Source organism: Dermochelys coriacea, chromosome 22 (assembly GCF_009764565.3).
Source record: "Dermochelys coriacea isolate rDerCor1 chromosome 22, rDerCor1.pri.v4, whole genome shotgun sequence".
NCBI classification, from domain to species: Eukaryota; Metazoa; Chordata; order Testudines; family Dermochelyidae; genus Dermochelys; species Dermochelys coriacea.
In genome coordinates, this window is record NC_050089.1 from 8,783,230 (window position 1) to 8,802,763 (window position 19,534).

At 47.5% G+C, this 19,534-nt stretch overlaps 1 protein-coding gene across 2 annotated transcripts in view; it reads right to left on the reverse strand.

Annotated features, from left to right (window-relative positions):
• Nucleotides 1–19,534, reverse strand: part of IGSF9B (immunoglobulin superfamily member 9B) — a 96,049-nt gene that overhangs the window by 12,924 nt on the left and 63,591 nt on the right. For both annotated transcript variants that reach the window (XM_038380656.2, XM_043500969.1), the window contains exons 13-18: nt 9,194–9,369; nt 7,992–8,218; nt 7,572–7,656; nt 5,700–5,861; nt 4,328–4,373; nt 537–2,162 (exon numbers count right to left, since the gene is read on the reverse strand). In XM_038380656.2, the coding sequence (XP_038236584.1) occupies nt 537–2,162; nt 4,328–4,373; nt 5,700–5,861; nt 7,572–7,656; nt 7,992–8,218; nt 9,194–9,369 (2,322 nt within the window). The remainder of the gene's footprint in view (nt 1–536; nt 2,163–4,327; nt 4,374–5,699; nt 5,862–7,571; nt 7,657–7,991; nt 8,219–9,193; nt 9,370–19,534) is intronic.

Genomic DNA, 19,534 nt, shown 5'->3' on the forward strand with positions numbered 1-19,534 from the left:
CGTTATGGTCACTAGACTTTGTGGGAAAGGGCAGAAAGAAGCCAGGGAGCCAGGCACACACTATTGTTCCAGGAAAGTCAAGAGCCAGGAAACAAGAAAGGAATCTGCCGGTGACCTTTGGTCACTTACCCAACAAGCACAGGTAACGAGACCCCTAATCTAGTTCCTTACAGGGCCAGGCCCTTCTCCACACATCCGAAGACACAGACACTCCCAATCCCCAAGAGACTGGCGAGGGGAAGAGCAGCTGTTGGAGATAACACACCATGAATGACCGTTCCTCTGCCTATTTAACCCACTATCATGAGCCGTGTCCTAACGGTGCCAGTAGCGAGAGCCTCTTCAGAGCAGGGTCCTACCAATGCCAACTGGAAGTCACCTCCAAAAGGGATGCTGCAGCGTGTCCAAACAACCCCTATGATTTCAGATGGTGATGATGATGGGGGGGGGGAAGAAGAGGGAGTTGGGGGCAGTGGGTGAGGTGGTGGGGAAGGAAAGGCAGAAAAAGGGCAGCTAAAGGATTCATACACACTTACCCCGAAGTGGATAACGTTGTCGGTGTTGGCTCAGGTCTGAGAATCTCCTCGCCAGCCCTCCTCGGAGAGGGAATTTGTCCAAAAACATCCATACTGTCCCCGGGAAGGGAGGGGCACTGAGAGGAGGGGTAGCCAGTGGCCAAAGAGGTGAAGGCCACGGCAGGTCGGTAGCTGGGGCTTTCTCCCCTGCTGCTTTGAGCCGGGGAGCCGGTCGACGGGGTGGACTTGCAGGAGAAGCTGACTGCCGCGGGGGGCTGCAGGGTGATCTCCGACATCTCCGCTTGCTGGATGAGACCCGGTCGCGGTCTGGCACGTGCAGTCAGCTCCGGGGAGCTGTTGCAGGAGCTGAGGGGGCTTTGGGTCAGAGGGGAAAGCCTCGAAGGTTGTAGCACCACCTGATGTAAACTGGGCTCAGCCCTCCTGACTTGCCGAGGTCTGGGTTGGGGCTCATACCACCTGGTGTCCAGGCCAAATGTGCTTGTGCCACTGTGGCTGACTGACTCGGACGGTTCATGGTAAGGCAACACGGGTATGCCCATACCTTGACTGGTATGTCTTAGCTGCCCTTGACTCGCCATAGGTTGCATAGGTTTGTCCTCCCATTTGGTGGTGGTGGGCACAGAGGGTTGGCTTCTGCCAGGTGGCTTGCCAGTCCAACTCTTTGGTGCCTCCAGGGGCAGAATGCCAGGGTAGGATGCAGGGACCTGGAGGGAGGAAGGGGGCGGGCCCCTAGGAAGACAGGCCGTCAGCTGCACACACTCTGCCACCTCACACTGGTGGAGCTGTTGAGGAAATATCATGGGAGAAGCCTCCAGGCTGCTGAAAGGGAACTCAGCCCTGCCCCATGGCTCAGGAGACCGGCCCCCCGTTGGCGTCTGGGTCAGGGGCAACGTGCTGTTGGAAGCATTTTCTCCATTCTCCTCGGGGATGGTAGGGTGTCCAAAGGGCCCCTCAGGGTGCAGAGGAGGGGAGGACATGACAGAGCTGAGAGGGCTGACCTCTGGCATGTAGAAGGGTGGAGGGTCCATCTCTCCAGGACTGCTGCTGCTGAGGTAACCATAAAATTGGCTGTGGTGGAAAGGCCTTGGAGCTGGCGGTCTGGCCTGACCGGTGGCCTGCAGGCGGCTCTCCAGAGCACCTGTTCCCTCTAAGCCCCTGTGGAATCTGGGGCTGTATGCTGGTGGCTGAAGGTAGGATTCCTGGCTGGAAGAGAGAGGGGTCAGCTGAGATTTGAGGGCTGCCACAGAGGAGGGCACAATGGGGTCGTCATTCTCTTCGTCCGACTGGCGAAACTCAGGGTACATGTCTGTCTCCTCCACAAAGGGGAAGCCCTCTATCCGGCGGGTCTTGAGTGAGGGCTCCATCTCTGAGGGGTCCATGACAAAGCGGCCATCAGGCCCACGGCTGATGAGCTCAATGGGGGTAGTAGCCTCAGCTTCAGCCTCAGCCTTGGAGACACTGTACTTCTTGCTGCTAATGGCCCTCTTGGTCTTCTTGTAAAGGGACAACTCCTTCTCCTTGCTGGGGCTCAGCATACGCTTGCCCTGCTGGCCTTGGTCATCAGAGGACTCCGAGGGGGGGCGGAGCGTGCGGATGCTCTCGGGACTCACTTTACCGGAAGACAACCTGGACCACAGAGGAGAGAAACCAAAAGAAAAAAGGGCGGGGGATGGTCACAGGGAAAGGAGACAAATCTGGGGCTTGCGCAGCGGGATCACAGGCCAGTCGGGCACAAAAAGAAAAAGCCTTAATTGGTCCCAGAAGAGGGAGGCCTGGAAGAATTTAGGGTGGGCATTATTAAGACGGCAGAAGCTCATGTGGTTATAACATAGGCTCCAGCAGTGTGCTGGGCAGGGGCACGTGTAAGACAGAAGACAAAACAGGTGACCACTACTTCTCTCCCCTTGACTGCCAAACAGAGAAATGTTCCATATTCTTTCCTCCCCCACTCAAGCAGGCAATCCACTGCAATTTCTTGAAATTAGCTCCACAGACCCATAAGACTGAATGAAAACAGATCCAGGGCTTGGCTTCAGTTTGGCTAAGTACCCAAAGGTTTGTATGTTCATTTGTATTATCTGAGCCTCTTGCAAAACTAGGCTGGGAAACCTCTCCATAAGATGTTCTCCCTCATGTGATTTCATTTCTCATGCTTCAGATTGCCGTTGGGGAAGAACAGCACAAGAACATCCCCTCTTGCAGTATTTGGCAACTTCTGATCCCAGCTCACAAAATGAGAAGAAAAAATACTTATGATTTTCCTCCAAGACTGGAGTGTAAGGATTAAGGCTTGAAAAGGGAAGAAGGGGGCAGCTGTTCAGAAGAGTCCCTCCTCCGCCCCCGACCACACACAAAAGTCTTGGGATTAGAGACACAGACTCAGCAGATCCAACTGAAACAATGGGGGCAAGGAAATTTAAAAGTGTGGTCTTCTCAGTTGAATGGAAGAGCCCACGGGGGGGGGAGGGGGGATGACATCAGCAGAACAAGATAAAAAATACCAAGTGTCAGGGTCAGCACAGGTCTCTTGCATGATGCTCCTGAAGCTACCACATGAGGTGATCAGAGGCCAGACTATTACTCTCACACCAAAGACACCCTCTGTCTCTATCTACCCTTGCTGGTGGATGCACTGAGTACTGCTGATGGGCTCTGGAAGGAGTTGAGACCAGTGGGATACAATGATCCAAGGTCTTTAAAGGAGTGTGGGGAGGAAGATAAAATGGGGGAAAATCTTCAAGGCAAAAAGAGTTGCTCGTAGAATTCTAGAGATTTCCCAGTTAAAGAAAAAACAAAAGTGAAATATTCTTAGATACAGAGAAACTTGCATTAAGGATCCACCACTTCTTTTAAAGCAGCCACTTAAAAATTGCTAGTATAAGGCAAACGGTATATTGGGCTGCATTAGTAGGAGCATTGCCTGCAGATCGAGGGAAGTGATCATTCCCCTCTATTTTGCATTGGTCAGGCCACATTTGGAGTATTGCGTCCAGTTTTGGGCTTCCTATTACAGAATGGATGTGGACAAATTGGAAAGAATCCAGCAGAGGGCAACGAAAATGATCAGGGGGCTGGGGCACATGACTTATCAGGAGAGGCTGTGGGAACTGGGGTTATTTAGTTTGCAGAAGAGAAGGGGGGGGGGATTTGATAGCAGCCTTCAACTATCTGAAGGGGGGTTCCAAAGAGGATGGAGCGCGGCTGTTCTCAGTGGTGGCAGATGACAGAATAAGGAGCAATGGTCTCAAGTTGCAGTGGGGGGAGGTCTAGGTAGGATATTAGGAAACACTATTTCACTAGGAGGGTGATGAAGCACTGGAATGGGTTACCTGGGGTGGTGGTGGAATCTCCATCCTTTTTAAGGCCTGGCTTGACAAAGCCCTAGCTGGGATGATTTAGTTGGTGTTGGTCCTACTTTGAGCAGGGGATTGGACTAGATGACCTCCTGAGGTCTCTTCCCACTCTAGTCTTCTATGAATTCCACCTCAAAATAAAAAGTCCAGCACTACTCCCTTGGGCAATCTCCTACAACAGGCTTCATTGGTAACTACTTTCTCTGCTTCTGCTCTAAAGCCAGGCAGTCTCTTGCAGGCTATTTTGTTCCAAAGACTTAGGGAACACCAAAGGTATCAGATCCCATGATCAGCAGATTTGATGCACTCAACATTAGATATTTCCATTTCCTGTGAGCAGCATCCCTACAAAGGGGCGTCTCCAAAACCACCAGATAGAACCCAGCCTGAGTGGCACCTCAGAGATACCCGGCACCTCTTTGTGGCAGAGATACTTACGGAGACTCCAGACTCTTCCTGCAGTGGGTTATCGAGAGAGGAGGGTCTGGAAAAGAAAAGGGGGAGTGAAGAGAGAACTCTAAAGAGGCACAACTAGGCAGAAAAAGGCATCAAAAATCTTACAAACAACAGCAAGAAAAAAAAAAGGGCTCGACAAGAGGCCAAATTTTGGTTGATTTGTGCTTTAATAGTTGCAGACAAAAGAAACAACTCCAGACAGTTTCCTATCAATCCTATTGTCACCAAATCATACACACTAGAGATTTAAAAGAGAGAGTCCACCCTCCGCATCCCCAGCTCATGTGAATTTCCCTGCAGGGCATTCCTATCCTATTCCTAAGTTTATATAACTTAGTGATGGGGCTTCCACCATGTTCTCTGGGTGATTCTCTATAGCAGGGGTGGCCAAACTTACTGACCCTTGGAGCACATACAATAAATCTTCAGAAGTTTGAGAGCCGCAAAAACACTCTCAACCTGCCCTGTGGAGTGGCACCTGCCTGAAGCCCTGAGCCTTGGCACCTCTCCCCCCATGGGGGCTAAAGCCATGAGACCACCCCTCCCTGCAGGACAGAAGCCCCTGGCCCCACCACCCTGCACAAGGGTGGAAGCCCTGAGCTCTCTTCCCCAGTCTGGTCAGTGGAGAATGCAGGGGGGCGGGGACATGGGGAGCTTGTGAGCTGCACTTTAACTGTAAAAGAGCCATGACTTGGTCACGCCTGTTCTAAAATGCAACAGTTCTCACGCTATATGATCCATGAAACACCAGTGATATGAGCAACTGTTCTTGGTGGCCCTCAGAAGGAAATTACTTTAGAACCAACCACTGGAGAGCCATGGGAAGGGAAAGAGTCTGCAAGGAGGTTCTCTCCCCAAGAATGAAAAATTCCCAAACCTAAAACTCGATATCACCATTAGGCCTAACCAATATCACCATTAGGAAGGTTCCCCTGCCATGTCAGCCTAGGTACCTCTCTCAATTTCATCTTCATCCCCACCTTGCCTCTACCATTTCTGATCACAAGACGTTTCAGGCCGCAGCAAAGGTTCTAGTATAGCCAGAACGCATCTCTTCCCTTTTGCTGCTCTAGCACATAACCAACCTCTTCTCCTCTCGCAACAGTGAGATGTTGGGATTTTCTTAAAGCGAGCCTCCAGACCTCAGCACACATTTCTACCACTTGTTAATTTTTTTACCCATCTGTTCAGATTAGAGTTGAGGAATGTGGGGGAGGAAGGGCCAAAATCCAAACAGTCACAGCTGATGGATAAAGTTAGGGCAAGCTTCACATAAAGACACTCAGGAGAGAGACCGACAGGGAAGATGACCACAAAATGCCACAGGAGTAAAATACAAAGTAGCAGGGCTCACCTTTCTTGCGCTTGAGCTTGCGTTTGCGTTGTTTGTTGACAAAGCAGGCAGTTAGTGTGCTGAAGAGGATGGCAGCAGCCAGAAAGCAGATGGTGGCAACAATGCCCGCCAGCACGGGTCGGGCCAAACCATCGTCCGTCAGGTCGGGCGGGGGGAAGATGTCTGCAGAAAAAGGGAAATCCTCAGTTTCTTTTAGAACTCAGTTCTCCACAAACAGGGTCCTGATCATTGTTTGGAAAGTGAGGTTTGCACAGGGCATGTAAATGAGTAGCAGAATTGGACGGTTCAGGAGATTGGTGCTCAGGTTCAGAGCCTTTCCCAACTAGGTTACTGGTTTAAATCCAGCCCAGAGTGGTAGTGAGTCAACGTTGTTACTCTCAGATGCCTGAGAAGTGGACTATGAGATACTTTTGGGACTCAGCCCAGAGCCTAACAAAGACAGATCCACATGACAAAAAAGCATCATCACTATTGGCAATCCACTTAACTGGAGAGCAGTCAGCACTGGCAGTAGTAGTGGAAGCTTTGCAGGGGTCACCTCTAGGAGTGAAAGGGGAATTCAGCCACCGTGTCCCCATTCAGTCTTTTGTCTTTCTGAAGAGACTACCAACAGGGAGACCAAATGTGCTGGTAGTTTTGTTTTTTTTTTTCCTATGTTCTTATATCATGCCTATCACTGTGGTATGCAAACGACCCAGAGTTAATGTGGACACCTGCCTACTGGATATGCACTGAGATGCACACTATCAGTACTCACAGGCCACTGAACAGTTATCCAACAACTTTCAGTGTTCACTCATCTGGCAGGATTTGAATCAGCAAATTTGACATTAGCTTATTTATAAGTGAGTGTACACAATTACTGGGAAGTGATTTTACATGGTTTGTGCTAACTACTTAATCTATCCACTTAGTTGTCCCTGGAAACCTGTCACTAGCACCAGCTTGTAGAACTTTTTGGGCTGAGACAGTAGTAATTGATATTGTGTAATTACACCTGGCCATAAGCCGAGGTCAGCTACACACCCAAGAGCTAGCAAATTCAGGCAGACAAACTACAATAGAGGAATCTAATCTTAAAAACACAAAAGTCAAGTGTGCAACTTGCATCCAGCAAAGTGCTTCTGCATAACACCACTTGAGGGCAGTGCCGGACTGGATCTGTCCTGTACACAGCATAATTGAGACATCACTGGTCTCAAATTGTGAGCTGGTATAATTTAGGTTCCCATAGTTCTTATTTCCAGCTCTCCTTCCCTGGATTATATTGCCTTCCATCACAACTTGCTATTTTTGATATGGTGGGTTCTCCTGCAGACCGTGAAATATTCCTGTGCGCTATGGTGTATGCAGGGCTGCACTGTGCTTTCTTGTGCTGCTGTGTGTTACAGTCCCTTTTGTGGAGCTACCATGTTTGTGTTTTTATTCCATGGTGCAGTATCGCACTGCCCTTCATGCAGCTTTCATTTTCATGTCAATGCTGCGTATTCCCTGGGTTGGGGCACTGTTCTCAGTGCACGTGGCAGAACTGTGATGCACTGCGACTCCCTGGTTTGGGCTATGCTCCTTTATTTGGTTCCATATTGTACTCTGTTACAGTATAGAACACCATGTTTTGCTATTGGCCTATTGTGCTACTGTGTTGCGCCGATTTGTTCTTTCTGATTCCAAGCTGTGCCATTCTGCATAGCCCAGCAGTTCTTTGTGGACGTAATCATGGGAGTTGCAGAATACTCAATTTCTAGTGAAGTCAGAGGGCTCTCAATTCCCAAAGTATCTGGCAGGATCAGACCCTGCATCTCACCACACTGCAATACTGTCTTTCCATGATGGACTCTGTGCTTAAATTGTTTGGGCTGGAAGGACACTTACCTGTACTGGAGACACCTGCAATGTTACTAGGCTCACTGATGAGGTCCTGCATGACAGCCAGAACTCGGAACTCATACCAGGTGTCCTACAGCACCAAACACAACAACATGAGCCACTAGTCAGAAGCTTCCTTCAAGAATTTAGCACACCAGAATGCCTTCTCCAGACTAGATAATGGGAATCCTCAACATTGTTCTAGAGGGACTGCCCTTTTTCCCCTGGGATAAGGGAATTTGTTCTTCACGGGGTCTACACTTCGGGACACCAAATTAGCCCCTACTGTGGAAATAAGCAACCGACATCCTGAAAGTATTCCCCGAATGCTCTCCCAGTGCTACAATACAGATGGGGCACAATCAGTAACCCAGGCAAAGGGCCAATCCATTATAAAAACCAAAGGGCACTCAGACCACCTCTTACCTGAGACAAATCCTTGGCAAAAAAGTCACTGTCACTCCCCAAGATAGCATCGTCCAAGATCTCCCACCTCTCCCCTACGCGGAACTCCATGATGTAATGGTCAATTGGAAAGCTGTGATTGGCTGGAGGAAGCCACGACAACAGGACTCCTTGCTGCGTCCGATTGGCTGTTAGGCACCTCGGTGGGGTAACCAGCACCAGGGGTTCTGGAGTTGTTACAGGGAATGCTGAAGACACACATGACAGGGAGGGGATGAGGCAGAACACGCTTTTAGCGGAGTCAAGAAAAAAAGAGCAGTATGCTCTACAACTGGCTACTTTCTCCACTTCCTTTCAACGTGCACATGCTCCCTTCTCTTCTGTCATCCTTCCTCTGCAGATCCACCACCACCTGCAGCTGTGCTGGTTAGGATTTAAGCCTCAAGAGCTGCGACTCCACAGGTCTCAAGGCATACACCAACCAGCTGCAAGATTCACAGGAAAGGACTATACAATGGAGGAGCACTAAAGGCAGCGTATTACTTTCTCAGAAGCATTGGCCATTGGCTGCTATCTGAGATTGGATAACGGACTAGAGGGACTCTGGTCTGATCCACTATGGCAGTTCCCACTGCTCTGAAACTGTAGGTTTAAGACATGCAGCCACACAGGTAGCATCAACAGGGTCTCTTCTCTGAAAGATGCCAAGAAGTCTTTATGAGAAAAAGGAACAGCCACAGATACAAGGAGGTGAAGAAGAAAGAGGGATACGGTCTCAGAAAGTCCACTCATTCCTGGATCTTTCTGAGACCACCCACAAGAGAACCAGCAGGAATGGTTCGGTGCGGTGACCTGGACTGAGATAGGGTGTACGTTACAACCGGTTAGGGCTAATGAGTTTTGGTTACTACCAACCTGGGCTGCCTGTGAAAGAGAGACCTGGAGGTGAATGGTATTGGGGTATGGAACTCCTGAGCCAACAAGTCTCCACTCAAGACAAGACAAGATTTCAACATTTCTCTCTGCAATCTGGTGAATCCTGTGGTGCTTGATGACTAAGCCATGGGGCATATTGGTACTTGCATGGGCAATGTCATTAACACGAGAGCGGGCCTACTGAATGTGACCAAAGTACTCTGCCTCATCTCACCACTCATCTCTATTCTCTTCATATCCAGGGACTCTCTGAATTCTTTTACTATCTCCACGATGTCCCAACTCACCGAGCGTGTTCACAGTGACCACCTCACTGAAGGCGCTCGTACCCAGTTTGTTTTGAGCCAAGACACTGAACTGGTAGGCGGTCTCTGGTTCCAGGGTGTCCACCAGCAGCCAACTAGGACCAATTGGTACCGGAAGAGACAGCCAGTCATGGGGTCCAAACTGTGCTCTCTTCGTCCTGGCAAGAGAGGAGACAAACAACTCAAGTGGAGGTGCTTTTGAGAGAAAGCATGAATGAATGAGAGGACAGACAGAGAGCCAATCCCTTAAGCAATAATGGAACTACCCTGAACGACTGGGTTTCATATACCAGCAATATGCGAGGACAAAGTGCTGAAATTCTGCCACCTACATAAGTGAGTTGCCTTGAAACTGGGTCAGAGGAAAGAGACCGAGACTAAAGATGTTTGCTGGGCCAAAGGGCTCTCTACTCAGTCCCACGGTACACCCACTCAGAAACGCACCTTGATTTACAGGAACACTCCTGCCAGCCCTCCCTCATTACACCAGGCCCTTAACAAAAAGCCCTTTAAGTCTGAAGACGGCCACAAACTTCTCTCCCTGCTCTTAGTGGGTATTCAAAGGCAGATCCTGATTACTGATCATGACAAAAGGTCATTGTTACTTTTTATTCCTATTGTCACTGCCGAAGCTATGGCAGAGAGGCGGAGTCTATTCTGCCTCACACTTCATCAGCAAAATTAACTAAGTTCCCAATACAGAGCAATTCCCCCCCCGCCCTCCCAGTGCAACCCCACTGGAGACATGGAACCAAATTGTAATAGATTCATAGATAGATTCATAGATACTAAAGGTCAGAAGGGACCATTCTGATCATCTAGTCCGACCTCCTGCACAGTGTAGGTCACAGAATCTCACCCACCCACTCCTATGAAAAACCTCACCTATGTCTGAACTATTGAAGTCCTTAAATCATGGTTTAAAGACTTCAAGGAGCAGAGAAGCCTCCCTCAAGTCAACCATGCCTCATGCTACAGAGGAAGGCGAAAAACCTCCAGGGCCTTTCCAATCTGCCCTGGAGGAAAATTCCTTCCCGACCCCAAATACGGCAATCAGCTAAACCCTGAGCATATGGGCAAGATTCACCAGCCAGATACTACAGAAAATTCTTTCCTGGGTAACTCAGATCCCAATAACCAGTACATATGAGCAAACTAGAAGTCACTCCAATGAAACCAATGGTGTGACTCTGGATTTATGCTGGGGCGAAGAAGAGCAGAATTTTAAAGACAATTGGCCAGATTCTCACTTAAACCAAGGCCCGGGGCAATGTAAAAGGGTTTAAAAGGGAGAGTGAATTTTATTTACATTTCTGAGCAGCGTAAAGGAGCCTTAGCACAAATTATAATCCATCCTAATGGGTTTACGCAGGCATTACGAGGACAGAAACAGTCCTCGATAATCTTCATAACTCGTGATTAAGCACATGTCAGATTGGGGTGGGGGGAAAAAAATCAGTCAAGTTGAGATCTGATCCCAGGATTACAGGGCTAGCAATGGTAGTTAGTGGGAACCCTTCACTCTCCCCTGCAAAAATAAAAACAAAACCCTACATCTTTTCACTTGGAAGCTGAGTAAACGTGTTTGAGACAAATAAGGAACTCCTGGATACAATTAAGAGTCATTTTTCAGACAGAACAGCACACTTTCAGTGCCACGTCATTTAATAAGAATAGCTGCACTTTAAGAACATAGAGGACAAATTCTCTGAAGTAAATGGAGTTGCATCAGCAAAGGATTTGGGCAAAGGTCTCTATGTTCCATATTTCTTTCCCTTGATCTCCTTTTTTGCCTTCTGATGGTGGCTACCCTGGCCACTCAGAAGGCAGAGATTGCAGTTACAGTCCTCACAGAGACTTCCTCTGACTCCAAACACTTGGCTTTTCAAACTGTGAACACCCGACTGCCATACCCACACAATATAGGATCCAGGAATCCAGCAAGAAGAACGAAGAAAAAGGGGTGATTTTAATGCATCTAGGGAGATGGCAAGAATGACAAAGCTCATTCATTCAGTCTGGGAAGATAGGTGCCTCTTGTTTCTCAGCCTGCACCTGCCTCTTCCAACCACTACTCCTCCATCTCCTCTTTCCTCACAGCTAACTGGTAGCAGGCATCCTAGCATGTCTCCACAAAGGAAAGCTTCTGCTAGTGGATGGTACCATCCAGAAAAAAGGAGAACTTACTTGTACAGCAACTATTGTTCCTTTAGATGTACTGTCCACATATACGTTCCAGTGTAGGTGTATGTACAACCAATGCATTTGACTCAGAGGCTTTTGCCAGCCGTAGCCATAGGTGGCAGATGCACCCCGTTCACCCCTTGCACCAAGCCAAGGGCATAAAAGGGGTGCGGTTTCTGCCTCCCTTTCGGTTTCTTCATACTACCAGTAAGCTGAAAAACAAAAGTAGCAGGGAATATGGGAGGGTTGTGGAGTATATGTGCGCAACACCTTTCGAAGAGCAATAGTTACTGGGTAAGTAACAGTTTTTTGTCCTTTGAGTGATTATGTACATATACATTTCCCAGTAGGAGACTCACCATCAATTCCTACACAGGTAGAAGAACTTCAGACTACTTGAAAAAAGAAAAGGAGAACTTGTGGCACCTTAAAGAGACTAACAAATTTATTTGAGCATAAGCTTTTGTGAGCTACAGCTCACTTCATCGGATGCAAAAGCTTATGCTCAAATAAATGCGTTAGTCTCTAAGGTGCCACAAGTCCTCCTTTTCTTTTTGCGAATACAGACTAACACAGTTGCTACTCTGAAACCTGTCAGACTACTTGAAGAGAACCTGCAACATCGACTTGTCGAATCTGGCGCCATCCAGAGAAGCCTGAGTAATAGCTGAGTGCCTGGAGAAGGCACACACAGATGACCACATTCCAGCTTTACAAATGCCCTCTATAGGGGTGTAGCTCAAGAAGGCTGACAAAGTGGAATGAGCCCTAGTGGAGTGGGCTGTTATCCTCAAATTTGAGAGGAGACTTTTGCCAGATCATAGCAACGCTTCATACAGTGTGAAATCCAGCGTGAAATACGCTGGGCTGTAACCGATTGCTCTTTCATCATCTCAGCGTAGACTACAAATAGTCTGCGAGAGGAGCCGAAAGAATGTGTGGTCCAGGTAAAATGCCACAATAGGCAAGAAATGGAGCTTTTCTTTAGTTTTGGAAGAATGAAGCTTTGGGAAGAACTTAGTTTTCTTGATACATCTGTTTGGCTTTCTTAAGTCCAAAATGGCCAAAGACTGCCTCTCTTTCTAGGGAATTAGGAAGTAGCAAGAATAGAAACCTTTCCCTCAGTGATAAGGAGCTTCCTGTATTGTTTCCAGTGTTAATCAATGTACTTCTCAGTCTAAAAACAATCTCATAAGTTTGAACAAGAGCACAGAGGATGAGTTGGGGGAAGGGGAGGGTGGTAAATTGGGTAACATCCCTACTTTACAAGGCCGAGCACCCACTTGTCCAATGTGATCTTGGTCTCTTCACTGTAAAAACAAAAAACAAAAACACACGAGAGATGGGTCCTCCCAAATGGGGGTCTGAATGCATGAGATGACACACAGTTGGTACATTGTCCTAGACAGGTGTATCAAAACGTCAGTTTCAAAGTCACTTAAATCTGGTGAGAAGGGCCTGTTACAGATGATGTTGGTGGGCGATGCCTAGAAGTCTTAGGCCTCCTTCTACAGGTCTCTGCTGCTGTTAGGGCCTGTACTTTGTTTGGGGCTTTACCGGCTTCCTCTTTTGTAACTGAGGTGTAGGCACACAACAAACTAAGGCTCACACAAGAGTGTCTTAACATAAATGTTACGTCACCGGCCTTCTGAGAGAACAGTTAAGCACCTTCAAATGGTAGAACTTCTGTTTATTTTGCCTCTCTCTTAGAATGCTAGAAGCCTGCTGCAGCCATCAGCTTAAGGCAGTATCCGACACGTCGATTGGTGCTTAGAGGGAAGTATGAGCAGCGACATGCCCTTCAAAAACAAATGGCCAAGAACAGATCCCTGTATTCCTCAGGCAGTTTGTCCATGAATTTGGAAATTGCTGGCCAGTTACTAAAAGTATATTTGGACAACAATGCCAGATAATTTGAGACCCTTACCTGAAGGTTCACAATGGTATATGCCTTTCTACCACACAGATCCAACCTTTTATAATCTTCAAGGTAGCCTTAGTGTGAGGCTGCCTGGAATGCTCATTAACCACTGTGAGCACTAATGAGTCTAGAATGGAATGGGTAAAGAAATAATCAAATTCTTGCTGAGGAACCTAGGCGTATCTGTCTGCCCATTTCTCAGGGGATGGGACAGAGAGGTATCTGCCAAAGGGTCTTCGTAGGTTCCAGTAAAGCTTCATTATTGGAAAGGTTAACCCTTTCAGGAGTGGGAGTTTGCAAAACATCTAATAGCGTGTGAGGTTCGTCTTGCACAAGCTCTGCTTCTGTTCCCAAAGACACAGCCACTCTCCTAACTAGATCTTGAAAAACTTTAAAGTCCTCAGGAGAAGGTGATACTGACTTTGGTGTGATGGCCTCATCTGGAGAAGAGGAAGAGATATAGATAGGGGACAGCTAAAAACTCCTTCCCAGTCTCCTCTTCTTCTGTGGGTTCCATAAAAGAGAAGTTGTAGGCTTAGAGAAGTGTCAACCCTAGGCATTATAGGAACAGGAGAAGGTGACATTCTTCTGGATTGAGTAGCCAACAAGGTGTCTAGATATTTTAGGAGCAGGCCAAGGGGCCCAAGAAAGCCAGGGTGGACAATCCAGTCTTTTAACAGCCCACAATGGAGGAACACCAAACTGGAGCAGCCTTATAATAAAGATCTTGCTCTAGAGTTTGGGAAATCTTTAGAACACTGACAATCTGGAGACCTGAACCATCCTGACAGAGATATGGGTCCAGGTGACTGTCTATCATGTTCAAAGTCTAAAGAAGGGGAGATGTACCTCTCCTCAGTAAAAGGAACAGCAGTCCCAGGAGGTGTTGGAGCAAGTCTGGGCACCTGGCGTTATCCTAGAAGAACTGATGTTGATGACGTATCTGACAGTGCTGGTGGACGAGGTGGTCAGAATGCAGATAAACGAGTGAACACTGACAGTTTCTGCAGAGCTGATGCAGTACATACACCAATGAAGTGGACGAAATTGGCAGTACCATGGCAACTGTAGACAATGGTGCCAGTAGTGCCGCTGAAGTAGAGGCCACTGAGATTGGGACTGGATGATGCAACAAAGGAGAGCCCAGGAGAGGGACACACCAAAGGTCTTTTACTGTGAAGAATGCCTGCGGCAGCGAAGGCACCAATAGCAGAACTAAGTGCTCGGCTGCTAAAGCTGGTAATGTCTGAGACAGCTGTCTCGTGGGTAGGGGTGAAGGCACCAGTCTCAACAGCTCCTCTGGTGCTGGAGATAATGGTGTCACCTCTGATGGTAACTGAGTGTCGATGCTTCCAACCAGCTCTTGACTTGGCCTTGGAGGACTTTTCAGAGCCTTTTTGTGAGGGGAAGAATGAGACTTAACATTTTTCCATCTCAGAGACCGAGAAGGGTTTTGAGCACTTTGAGGAGTCCCCTGGAGACAAAGATGAATGATGTTTCTCACCTGTCTTGGGCTTAGAAACTGGGGCAGCTGGAATGGCCCTCCTCGTGGATGAACACTCCATTGCCTTGGGGTTGGGTGCTGAATGGTGACCCGTCACCTTCTCAAGAAGATGTACTTTGAGGCAGAAATCCCTCTGCTTTTTTATTCTCATTGGGAAAGAGATACAAATAGGACACTTGTCTCCACATGCCCCTCACCTAAGCAGTTTCAGCAAGGCTTTTGTCTGTCATTAATAGAAATCACAGCCCTGAATGTGACAAATGGTTCAAAACCTGGGGATTTCAGCGTATTAAACCCACTAAATTCTAACTACACTAAAACTAACAGTAAGCTACAACTACACACACAAATTTTTTTTTTGCTTTATGGCTGGCTAACTGAAGCTCAGAGAACAACAGGGTGCTCCAAATCTTGCCGGGGTGGTGAGAAGGAACGGAGGGAGGCAGTGCCCAAGCCCCTTTTATGCCATCACTTGGCACATGAAGACAGCAGGATGCCTGCGCCACCAATGGGTATGGCAAGTCTCTGGCTTGAGTGCATTAGGTGCACACCTATAGTGGAACGTATACATACACAATCACACAAAAGGAATCATCTACCAGAACTATTGGCAGAGAATTCAGGACCAGAATAGGAAGGGAAGGGAACCTTTCAGATAGGATAGCCTCAGGTCTTTTTATTAATCCATTCCACAAACCCAGTGTGAACAGGGGGACCAAAGGTTCCCAGGTGTACTCCTCAAGATTCATGACCTTGTGAGATTACATCTCCAAGTCATGGCAATGTGAAGTCATGGCAAATAATGTCACTTAAATGCCTCAAAGTGGCATCCCTGACTTGCAATGGGATGGAAAAACAAACAATAGCTATGAACTCTAATCCCCTATTAGAAATATATACTGCAGTAATCTCCACAAGCTGCAGTTTATAATAGTGTCAGTAGAGTATTTACAAGGGATTGCAGTAGTATGTATATTAAAGAATTATGGCATACACAACACATATAAAGCCATTAGCTATTCATCTGGGCAAGCCTACAAAGCAGGAGATGAGGGATGGGGAGAAGACAGATAATGCCACAATGGAGGGAGAAAGGAAGCATGAAGCTATGGAAGTGGCCAAGGAGGGAACAAAGCCATATGCACAGAGGAACTCTGCATACACCAGAAGCAAAGAGTCCTGCGGAGAAAGAGTGGATAGGAAGTCTTTTCGGTTTAACAAAACTACCTTAAAAAAACTACAGCTCCCAGAATCCTCTGTCACACCAGCAGTTGGTATGAGGTCTGGAAAGAAGCTGCCCTCAAAAGTGTTTTTCTGATTCAGGTCTCCCTGCAGTATTTAACGCTGCTGCCTTCAAGTGTTCCCTCCCACTGGTTCCTTATTGATGCCTGGCCCAGGCCTCTAAGCTGTCAATCTCAGTAAGGCAGCTAAGTAACTGGAACAGCATGACACAGGAGGGGTGTTGGTTATAAATCCAGCACTGATCACCATCAAAGTATGGGGAAAGCTCTTCCCTAAAGATACTGCACAGACACAAGCAGCATGCTTGAGCTACCTAGCTGCTGTCCCATGGACTCTCTCCATATGTCTCTGTGGAGCTGGACTTGTATTCACAGCACTCACTAACAACTAGAGAAGAAGGGGGAAGAGCTGAAACGGAGTCTGGGCTACACATGGGACTTGTTGGTCCCCCCAAGCATGTGATCCCCCTACTAGAGATACATTCTGAAGGTGCTGATATATTTACAAGCACTTTAAGGTCCTTGGATGAAATGCAGGCTATATGACGGAAGGAAAGTTATTAATAAATGGTGCTTTTTTTTTATAAATGCCATTCTCCTTTCTCAGACCCACCTGGACAGTGAATAAAGGCAGAAGTAAACAACGCTTAAATCTTTTTATAAAAAAAAAAGAGCAGCCTCAGAGTCATGGCCCATCCTCCTCTTACCCATGTAGATTGTAACATCCACGACTACATGTGAATTCTTGGCTTCTGCATTAGCCTATAAAAGCCAAAAGCCCCAGGCCAGGTCTCACTCCAATAGAAGGTGCTGTTCAGACCCACATAAAACTATCCTAAAATGGCACAACAGACCACAGTCTCACTGAAACATAGTTCTGAACACGGCACACTTGGCAGGATGGAATTAATTTTTCAGCTCCCCGGAGCTTTATTCTTGTTTGAAGAGAAAGTGCCATTTTTGACAGAGTGGGTGAAATTTATAAATCAAAGCCTCCCAGCACAGCCAAAAGGGTGGGATACGGAATAACACTGTCAACATGGGATGCTCAGCAAAGCAGGAGAAAAAACATTAAGTTAGAAGGATAACAGCAGCTGCCAATAAGGACAAAGGCGAGAAAGAGCAGAGTCCAAAGGGCGTGACCTGCAGGAAAGGTCTCTTTGAGGAGGGTCATATAAATACAGCAGGGAGAAGAATGCATAACCTTTGCCCGGATTTCCAGTCTGTGAAGGAGAGGAGGGCTGACATTGATAAGTGGACATGAATAATGAGCAGTAGCTCTGCAGCAGACAAGCCTGCTTTGGCTTTCTCTCTCCAATCCATCTGGCACCATATCCCACAGGGTCTCCCTCGCTGACACTTCCCATGAGCAGCTAATACTCAGAGGGATGACTTTCTACAAGCAAAGTGGTCTCCTCCTCCTCTACCCAGAAGTGGTTCCCACACCACACTGGACCTATCGTCCAACACCACTGTACAGCCCTTACTCAAGGTTTGAGCTAATATTCCCCCATCTACCCATTCCCCTTCCACTGTTTTTTTACTTTAGTCTCATTTTGTTTGGTATCTCAAAGTAGATGGGAGATCCTGGCTTCTCAGGAAGTAGACAAAGAATCAGTAAAGGAAGCTGGCAGCAAATAGCAGCAGCTGACATCCTCCTCCAAGGTGAGATGTGTTTCAAAAGGAAGGAGGTTTAATTATTCCTTCTCAAGGACGTTTTAATCAGAGGCAGTTGTGTGAATTCTGCGCTCTAAGTTCATTCTCTTACTTGTTCATAGCTCTTTTCCTCCCTCCTCTCTCTCATTTTCTCCCTCTTTCTATCCCCTCTTGTCTCCCCATGCTACTGCCTAGCCCCCACTTTCCGAGCTCTGCTACAATGCTCTGTCTCAAGCAGAGCAGAATTTATCAGGGGAAGTATGTATCCAATCTCCACTCTATCTGAACACTCCATCTGGCCACATTAAGAAAAGAAAGAACGAACGAATCAACTGGTGTGGGGGGGGGGGGGGAAGGAAGGGGAAGAAGAAAACCACGGCTGAAACACAGAAGGTAGTCATCACCTTTACGTTTCAGATTTCAGTGGACAGAGATCCTGAGAAGGAACAAGAAAAGAAGTGAGCTGTAGCTCACGAAAGCTTATGCTCAAATAAATTTGTTAGTCTCTAAGGTGCCACAAGTACTCCTTTTCTTTTTGCGAATACAGACTAACACGGCTGCTACTCTGAAGGAACAGAATGCAAATAAGCTCAGCATCCAAATGAGACACTGCTCTCTGCTGCAGCCCACCACGATTCTCATGACAAGGGTTAAGGTGCAGAAGCATTTCCACAGTCCACTACCCGTGGGGGGAAAAGGACGGCTGGCTTAAAGAGCAGCGCTACGTGGGGGGGGGGGGGGGAAGGGAGCCATTTCAGTCACAGGTTGGGAGTGCGAATCTCTGGCACTTACGCGTGAGTCACACCACCTCTGGCAGACAGGTGCACGAATCCTGGTGCAATCATGCAGGTCGTTCCACGCTGGGAAGCTGTAGATTGAACGTTGGTACTAATCCCTGTGCTGTTGGCCTCGTTGCGCTGGGAGGCTGGGTGTATGAATCTTGGCACGACTGTTTAACATGTGGATCCAGAAACCCTCAAAAGCTATCAGAATTGGGTATTTACTCTGGACAGGTGTTAAACAGCTTTTTAAATCTAGCAACTGTCAACGGTTTTGGCCAATCATTACTGTAAAACCGAAGAACACTGACAAAATAGGTAGAAAATAGGATTCCCTTTTGCTGGATCATTTGTTTCCATTAAGCAACTGTCGTCTTCCTTAGAGGTCTTCGATTCTTCGCAGAGTCAGTGGGAGCAGGAAATGGCCTTTGCCCTTAGGGCATCTCAACAGGCAGAAGTGCTTTCCATCTCAGCATGTAGGGTCTGATCCTGCTCCATTGAGGTCAGCTAGAATTCCACCTTTGACATCAATGGGAGCAGGATCGTATGTTGTGGATGTGCCAGTGGGAGTGGGATGCAGCCTGCTTTCTTACAGCTGTGGTGGCTCAGCAGGGCTAAGAGGACTAAAAATGTAACAAAAACTCACTTGTCTCATTGAAGTCAGCAAATCGGAGACATTCTGTGCAAGTCCTGAGTGGTATTATTAGAAAGCTGGGAATGCGCAACAGGGGATGGATCGCTTGGTGATTACCTGTTCTGTTCACTCCCTCTGAAGCACCTGGCATTGGCCACTGTCAGAAGACTGGACACTGGGCTAGATGGGCCTTTGGTCTGACCCAGTATGGCCGCTCTTTTGTTCTAGGACTCTGAATACCCACAGGCAGTTGTGGAGTAAAGAAGTGGCCTTTTGACGTAGTCACGTTTCTTGAGAGTATACTTTAAAGTCTCTATATTTTCTGTCAGTGATTTGGCTGTTAAGCATTCAAAACAGGATTTTCAGTTCATCTTTAACTAGGTATAGGTGGGAATAAACATGCA